The sequence below is a fragment of the Simochromis diagramma genome, unplaced genomic scaffold, assembly GCF_900408965.1.
Source record: "Simochromis diagramma unplaced genomic scaffold, fSimDia1.1 OVJJ01000753.1, whole genome shotgun sequence".
Lineage (NCBI taxonomy): Eukaryota > Metazoa > Chordata > Actinopteri > Cichliformes > Cichlidae > Simochromis > Simochromis diagramma.
Genome location: NW_024387523.1, coordinates 10,933,298 through 10,941,708, shown reverse-complemented (window position 1 = coordinate 10,941,708; position 8,411 = coordinate 10,933,298). Strand labels below are relative to the sequence as shown.

The 8,411-nt window shown below is 39.2% G+C and overlaps 2 protein-coding genes across 4 annotated transcripts; one reads left to right on the top strand and one right to left on the bottom strand.

Annotated features, from left to right (window-relative positions):
- Positions 1-215: 215 nt before the first annotated feature.
- Positions 216-3,373, bottom strand: LOC120726420. 2 transcript variants are annotated; one of them, XM_040019987.1, is made up of 4 exons: positions 3,222-3,373; positions 2,882-3,000; positions 2,580-2,736; positions 216-2,265 (listed from the first exon to the last, which is right to left on the bottom strand). In XM_040019987.1, exons 2-4 carry the CDS (start codon positions 2,972-2,974, stop codon positions 1,232-1,234), a joined length of 1,284 nt encoding a protein of 427 aa, XP_039875921.1. In that variant the 5' UTR covers positions 2,975-3,000; positions 3,222-3,373; the 3' UTR covers positions 216-1,231. The 2 variants fall into 2 exon arrangements, with proteins under 2 accessions (XP_039875921.1, XP_039875922.1); XM_040019988.1 differs by lacking the exon at positions 3,222-3,373 and having other exon boundaries at positions 2,882-3,005.
- vps28 (VPS28 subunit of ESCRT-I) lies at positions 2,169-8,102 on the top strand. Of its 2 annotated transcripts, XM_040019989.1 has the most exons (11): positions 2,169-2,278; positions 3,521-3,615; positions 5,486-5,546; positions 5,661-5,689; positions 5,879-5,916; positions 6,009-6,098; positions 6,190-6,295; positions 6,385-6,486; positions 6,813-6,866; positions 6,958-7,049; positions 7,982-8,102. In XM_040019989.1, the coding sequence occupies exons 3-11, from the start codon at positions 5,510-5,512 to the stop codon at positions 8,100-8,102; spliced, it is 669 nt and encodes a 222-aa protein (XP_039875923.1). In that variant the 5' UTR covers positions 2,169-2,278; positions 3,521-3,615; positions 5,486-5,509. The 2 variants fall into 2 exon arrangements, with proteins under 2 accessions (XP_039875923.1, XP_039875924.1); XM_040019990.1 differs by lacking the exons at positions 2,169-2,278; positions 3,521-3,615 and adding an exon at positions 3,655-3,857.
- The last annotated feature ends 309 nt before the right edge of the window (positions 8,103-8,411 follow it).

Sequence of the window (8,411 nt, the reverse complement as noted above, 5' to 3'; positions counted from 1 at the left end):
CACCTCTGTAAAGAGCATCGTGCCCAGCAGTCATGTAGTAAAGTCACTGTGAAGTACATGCAGTATTGTCCTTATTCTGCATTAACAGCTGCTGTTGTGATTGAAATGATTAATTAGCTAATTTCTTTTACTGTACAACGTATCAGCTATAGTGGTAACGGTTACCTCCGAGCACTTCCTATGTTTATTGTACTTTGTATACCACTCTTATTTTGTAGCACACAGCACCAGCATAGCACAGATGAAATGCTGATACTAAAAATATAATATACGAGAAAACAATTTTATGTAATTCTGTGTCTTTTCTTTTTTTTTTCCAAATAAAATCAAAACCTCCCAGTTCTGGTTTGTTAGTTTTATTTTGTGCGAGGAGAAAAAAAAAGCACAACAAAAAGAACCATGAAAGGGAGAAACAAAGAATAAAATCTCTGAAAACTTACAGGAGATCAGCCATGACATGGAAAGAAAACAATCACACAGTAAAAATATTTTCAGAGTAGAAAAATAAACCAAAACAAATGTTCTTCTGGCTCATCCCTGTACGGTAAGAACTGATGATATTTGGCCATAATGGCTTGTAATATCACAGAAGCAGCTCTCCCTGTTTTGAGCAGGAGGGCAAGAAGTCCAAACCAAGAACAGGCAAGAACCTGGCTAACTTTTAAAACAAAGGGACTCGTGTAGAAGAAAGCCTTCAATCTGAGACAGGCCTGACACAACAAGCCCTGCAGCATACAAGCTGGCCGTGTACTGCTAGGTTCATAGACTATATAAAACCGTGATGTTACTCACTGGCTGGTGAAGTCCCGGCTTTAATTCTCACACTGAACATCTTGACTTCCCCATTTTAGTGTTTTGAAACAAGAAGTGACAGCGAAGGGGTGCAAATCCACAGACACTACACACTCGTATGTCAGCAGTCAGATAAATCACAATTTACAAACATTAGGTTATGAAATGAGATCTTGAAACTCTCCAGAGAAGAATTAACTGGGCTAATAACTCAAAGGCGCTGAAAGCTAACTTTCCTGTAGACTTGCAATAATCAGACTTCTTTTTTCAGTCCATGAGCTGCCCCCTACTGGCCATTAAAAATAATGCAGGTTTACAGCACTTCCCCAACCTGGAAGTCCTTAAAAAAGGATTTTTCAATATTTTATCCTCCAAAATCCACATTTTTGGAAAAAAATTTGAACATCTGAAATCTGTAGTGCCTTTAAAAGGCTGTTTTTCAGTGTTTAATCACTACATTTCCCTGAGAGTCTTGAGTAAACAGCATCTCTTCATCCTCTTCCTCCTCCTCCGGCAGAGATTTGTAAGCACTCACCACTCCTGTGCTGACGTTACTCTGATCTTTGAGAGGACTCCTGGTGTGCAGACCTCTGTGTGCGATCACCCTGAACCCTTCAGAGTCCTGAGTGAACAAAGTGGCCAAACTGTCCTCATCGAGTTCTCTGCTTCGCTGCTGCGGCATTCGCCTTTTGAGAGGAGAGCTTATCGGTTTTGTCCTCTTGATCTGGAAGGCAGAGCTCTCTTCTTTTGCAGCCTTTTCCCACAGCTGACCTGTTTGTTTCCGAGGTGAAGCGGTTTTTGGTTGTGTCCACTTATGATTTGAAACAGGTCTGAAATGAGAGAAAGATGAGTCTTTGCTTGGGGAATTATAAGACGGTGGCGTGCTGTTTTCCTTCTCATCAATCATACGAGAAGAATGAAGATGTTTAAAAGATTTTTGAGTTGAGGTTTGTCCTTCTGCATCTATCAGTTTTCTAAAGACCTCCTCCTCATTCTGCAGACTGTTTAGGAAACTTGGCTCAGAGCTGCTGAAGTTTTCCACTGTTGTACATTTGTGGCTAGTCTGATGAAAGTCATTTTCAGTGTACTGACTGAAAGTGAACAGCGGGTCCTGACTCCACGTCTGTGGTAGAGGTTGACAGTCATCTTGTGTAAAGGTGGCATCAGAGACCCTCCTCTTACTCTGTGGTGGTTCACACTCTTCAGGCTTCTCTTCTTCAGATTCACAGTATATGTTTTGTAAAGTTGAATGGTTTTCTGAACGCGTCTGCCATAATTCTGTTTCCTTCTCAGTCACATTTTCACTTGTACACTCGTCAACCAAAACAGGCTCAAAGTTGGAGTTTTCAAAACCAACATTGCGCCCTCGTTTTTTCCCTGATGCTGTGGCTGTCGGTGTAGCTGAGTCAGATGATGAAAGAGGCTGCACTGAATCCATGTTTGGTGGCTCAGAAGTGGACATCTTATTGAGGACTTTTAGAAGAAAGTAAGAAAAAAATTATGTTAACACAAAATCAAATAATTTACTGTATTAACTTGTATGCTTATTGGTCACTTCATTAGGTTCAATTTGTTGTAAACACAAATATTTAATCAACCAGTGATGTGACAGCAATCCAGACATGATTAAAACAACCTGCTGAAGTTAAGACTGAGCATCAGAAGTGAGATGAAAGGCGGTTTAAGTGAGTGTGGACATGGCATTGTTATTGGTGTCAGACAGGCTGATCTAGACCATCAGACTATAAGATTAGACTATAACTTTCGGCAGACTTTTAGATGCTTACCTCTCCGATGAGCTGTGAAAAAGGCAGATATGGAGCTCTGTTTGGTTTTTGGCATTTCTGTTTTGGTCTGAGTGAAGTTGAGTGCCACAGCCAAACTGTATCCAGCACCTTCACAAAACGGGTTCAGCAGTTTAGAAATGGGACGGCTACGGCGCTTCTGAAAGATATAAAAGAGAACACAGTGTGTAAACAGTAATAGACAGAGACTGCAGATCAGCATTTTAGTGTATTAAATAACTGCTCTACTCAGGCATGCTGGAGAAGCCATTCGGTCAGTGTTCAGACCTTGTTTACACAATTACCTGTTTAGCTTTTCCTTTCAGCTCCACAGTGTCCAGCCAAACATCACAATCCTCTTGATCAAAGGTCTGTGGTGCTGCTGCAGTGCTCTTCATGGTGGACAGCCCAGGGAAGATATGATCTGTATGAAATAAAAACAGGATTTTATAAACGAATTAGACATGCCGTTTGTTTTAAATAAAGAATCATTATACTTTAAAAACTATTTTCATGTCTCTCGTTGATGAACATGTTTGCAAGAAGCCTTTACTTATCTTTAACTAATTCAATAACGCTACCACAGACGTGTGAGTTAGCTACAGTTGGTTAACATAGCTCTTAAAACAGATTTTTGGGAAATACCTTATGATACAATGAAGATCCAGAGTAATATTTTGAAGTTTCCTTTGCAATTTTTTATAATCGTTTGTATAACTGAAACTCTCTAGTACTCGGTTCAATCTGCCGCCTTCAGGACTGTCTGCCCCTGATGATTGACTGTGTGAAAATGCCTTAATGTGGTTGTACCTAAAATGCGCGATTTAATTTGAAAGATAATTTAAAGGTATGATATATAAAGACGTTCATAATACTCTTTCATCATAAAAATGTATTTATGTCTAATTAATAAAATTTACCGTAACAATATTCTTCATTTCTAGTTGGGCGCGTTGGACACCTAATATTTTGAGGTCTGCCGGTCCGTGCGTAGATGTGGGTGTGTTTACGTTGACGTCATCGCAGTTTTTCCGACAGGGTGAGTGAATTGTTTTTAATTTGGTTTATTGAACTCTGTTATTGAAATAGAGTGAGCATAGCACCGATTTAACGGCTGCTCTCATAATAATGATCAGTTATATAAATCTTGGTGTTTAAAATCAGCTGCCTGCGCGTCACAGTGATTAGAAATCATAGGAAGTGCTGACAAGCTAGCTTCCGCAGCTAACTAGTTAGTTCGGCTAAACAAGAAATTTCATCAGCAGATATATTTAGTGATTCGTAAGTTTTATTCCGCTGAGTGACTCTGTGTAACGTAAAAATGTTTATAAACTCTCTGTGCCGGGTTGTGAAGCTAAGTTAAGCAAGTCTGTAATTATAATCCGACGGGTTGTTTTTTTTTCATGTTTTTTTTCTGAACAGCGAAACACAACTGCCTGTTTGTGTGGAGCAACATTTCCATAGTGTTTGTCAATAGGTCACACTTGAAAGTGGATATTAAAGAAACTACATTTAAGAGTTTAAGAGTGCTCGGCAGAAAGCAGACCGAGTACAAAGAGACAGAGAACAAATATAATTTAAAAACATTTACATTTGACCCCTACAGTGTGACCTTATACGCCCCCCTAAACTGAGGGTCACTGGAAGTTAGTACAAAATTAGTGTGAATGACTTAATAGTCGAAACATCAAATGTTCTGACTATGAACGGGTTTTAATTTAATTAAGCAAGCATTGGCTCAACAGCTTTGTAAAATGCTTTTTATTTGGATTTCTTTAAGTTAGTCATCATCGTGCGACTGTTGTTCCAGTGCCAGTCTTCATTATTAAAACTTGACTTTGGTGGTTACCACTGTTGCCTCACAGTCCTTGGTTCAAATCAACTGGCTGAGGTCTTTCTGTGTACTTGTGTCAGTTCTCTCTGAATGCGCTAGCTTCCTGTCAGAGTTAACTGGCACGTATAATTAGCTGTAGGTCTGAATGGTTGTCTGTCTCTTTGTCCTGCAAAAGTCTGGTGACCTGTCCAAGGTGTAGCACATCTCACGCCCTAGATAGGAGAGGCTCCAGAAAAAGGGGTGCATGGATGAGTTTTCCTTACAAAGATGTTTAGGCATGTGGTGGCATTGCATTTGAAACCCAATGTATGGGTTTATAGCTCAGTGGGATGACCAGGCGACCATAACCCCATATGGCCAGAGAGCAGTAGGCCCGGGTTTGAGTCTGACCCGCGGCCCTTTGCTGTCTTCCCCTCTCTCTCCCTGCTTTCTTGTCTCTCTACACACTCTCTATCGAGTAAAAGCTTACATGAAGGTTGATATTTTTACTTAAAAGTATTAGTTTATCTTATGTTACTGGTGTAATTATTGAAAAGAAAAAGAAACAGTGATCATTAAAAAACATCTTACACCATCTGTGGCTCACATTAAATATTTAAACTCCAGAAGGGGGGTTTTAGTCTTTCTATAAATCTTCGGATTGTTCCTGTTGTTACACTTCTCTTATTATCACAAAGTGCATCTCATATATACATATATATATATATATATATATATATATATATATATATATATATATATATATATATATATATATATATATGAAAGCATGTTCGCATTAAACAAAAATGCCATACCTAAGTGAAAATTGCAGACTATTATCTCACAATTTTAAGATAATAACCTGAAATTTTCATTTAGTTATGCGCATTTCTTTTTTCTTTGGGAACATGTTTCCATACATACCAATGAAATTAAAAATGTTAAAATTAGGAAAAACAAAACTGAAAATATGACCACAGCATAAATTGTCTGAAGCTTTTGTTCATAAATGGAGACATTTATGAAATGTTAAAGCTGTCTGAATATATTTGGTCACAATTATGGAAAACTATGTGAAATAAATATTTTTCAGATCACATTTTGAGACATCAGCATCATGTTCCATGGGATACCAGTCACTGGAGGAGGAGGAGGTAAGACATTCAGCTAAATCAGTGTATAAAAATGAATTGTTGAATTAATATAAGAGTCATCTTTTCAACAGAAAACAGCAGTAATACTTCATGACACTGTTTTCCTTTCCACAGCTCCGGCAAATAAACCTGAGCTATATGAGGTAAATCCAACAACATAATTCTGATTAGTATACTAAAAAAAAGAGGACTTTATTTGTTCTTTTTTTTAAAATAACATTTATTGCCCATGTGTAAATCATCCGTAAATCTAAACTAAAGCTGGGAATGTTATCAAGAATATGTGATATCCTTGCTGTTAAGGATAACAATCATGAATGCTGTCGTTTCAGGAGGTGAAATTATACAAAAATGCAAGAGAACGAGAAAAGTAAGTGCTTGATATGTCACCAGCGACCATTATCACTTTATAAAATGCAGATTTACTGTGTTACACATGTTATAACGATCCTGTTTCTGTAGGTATGACAATATGGCGGAGTTGTTTGCTGTCGTCAAAACACTACAGGCCCTGGAGAAGGCTTACATTAAAGACTGCGTAACGCCTAATGAGTGAGTAACAGTTGAGATCATATTTAAAATATGGCACCTGTAACTTTAGCTGTGTGTTTTTTAATTAATGTGGAGTTTTTGTTGGTTTCAGGTACACCGCCTCCTGTTCCAGACTCTTGGTTCAGTATAAGGCTGCTTTCAAACAGGTGCAGGGCTCTGACGTGGGCTCCATCGATGACTTCTGCAGGAAGTACAGAGTGAGTGCTCGTCTGCAGTGCAGAGTGTCTGTCATATTTTTCAAGATTTTATTTTTGTAATTTCTTGTTGTTGTCATATGTTTTCCTAGCTCGACTGTCCACTAGCGATGGAACGGATTAAAGAGGATCGGCCAATCACCATCAAGGATGACAAGGGCAACCTGAACCGCTGCATCGCAGATATAGTTTCAGTATGTCCCCACGACTATATTAAATATGTTAAAGAGAGAGATATTTAGGCTGCTGGCAAGAACATTTTTTAGGATTTATTGAGCTCAGTTTTAGCTGAGTGGCCAATGTGGTTTCACTCAGTTTGGCTCAACATTTGGTAATTCCATAAAAATGAGAGTGGATATCACAAGCTTAAGTTTTACCAACTGCAGGCTCAGCTCATAAAACAGACAAACTAATAAAGTCAGTGCGCTCGTTCCTAGAACTGTTTGTCCTGAAACATATTTCTCACTGCCGACTTTTAAAACTAGGAAAATATTTTGTCTCATCCTTCTCGAACATTTAGCTCTTCATCACTGTGATGGACAAGCTGAGACTGGAGATCAGGGCCATGGATGAGGTAAATTTATAAATGTAAATAATATGTTATTAGTAAACAATGACTGGACTTCCAAGATACTGATTGATTGTTTGTTTTTTAATTTGTTCAGATCCAACCAGACCTTAGGGAGCTGATGGAGACTATGAACAGAATGAGTAACATGCCTCCAGACTCAGAGGCCAAGGACAAAGTCAGTCTCTGGTTAGTAACACTAGGCCGCAACGTTTGTGCTCTTTATGTCGTTGATCTGTACGTGCAGCACACCTTGAGGCAAAACATGACCAGTCAGGAAACCTGCAGCCACACCACACAGCACCTATCCAGTTCCAGAATTGCTGATACAAGGCAGGGTGAATCTATACTGTCATGTTGTTTATGTCAAACTCTGACCCTACCATCTAAATGTTGGAGCAGAAATCAAGCACCATTTTTCCAATCTTCCATTGTCCAATTTTGATCCGCATGTGTGAATTTTAGCCTCAATTTCCTGTTCTTAGCTGACAGGAGTGACACCTGGTGTGGTCTTCTGCTGCTGTAGCTCATGTGTTTCCCTGCAAATGAAATTCCCACCAGTCGTGCCATGGTCACAGTCATTTAAATTTCTTCTCTGTGCTGTTGCTCAGTTCTCTTCAGTTCAGCAAATTGTTTTGACCGTGTCTACAGACCTAAATTCATGAAGTTGCTGCCATGTGATTTTCTGATTTGATTTTAATAGTTAACAACTAGTTGAACAGATATAATTAAAGTGGCAGGTCAGTAAGTGTGATCCAAAACTATCATTCATGGCTCCGACACACAAATACTGCGTGGCTACTCTGTAGTTACTAGGATACTACAAGTTAAAGGGGAGCTGTGCAGTTTAGTGATGAAGGAAAAGAGAGGGGTTGAAGAAAAGTGTGAAATCGTAGGACTTCTTGCTAAATTGTGAAAATCTAACTTAATCCCCCTCCTCCTATTGGGGTAAATATTTACGGGTTTCCCATGTGTCCGTATTCATGCAAGGTAAAACTTTGTTTTGCATCTGGTGCGACCGTACCATTATCCATGCAACTAGCTGAGCAGTGGTTATAAAGTACCTGATCTTTGATGTGTTTATGATCATATAGTTCTCTTAACTGACATTTTTCCAACAGGCTGACCACCCTGAGCAGCATGTCGGCCTCGGATGAATTGGATGATAATCAAGTTCGCCAGATGCTCTTCGACCTGGAGTCGGCCTACAACGCCTTCAACCGCTTCCTCCACTCCTCTTAAAGCGCCTCTCTGTCACGGATAAATCTGGAATCCTGACTCTAAAACCTGTTAATTTAAAAGAAGAAGAATGCTGCTTTCTGTGGATTTACGTCCCCTCCTCCTTCTGTTCTTCTAGCTGTACAATTGGTCTCTGTGTTCTTTAATCGGGATGTGTACAGGTCACTCTGCTGTCATCTCAGCCTCGTCAGCTCGGCTCGCTTTGTTTTGTGAACTGTTATCCCCCCCCCTTTTTTTTTCTATCCAGATTTGTGTGATAAATGCATTAACAGTGGCTGAACTTCATACTGTAACATCGAGAAGCCTATTTTA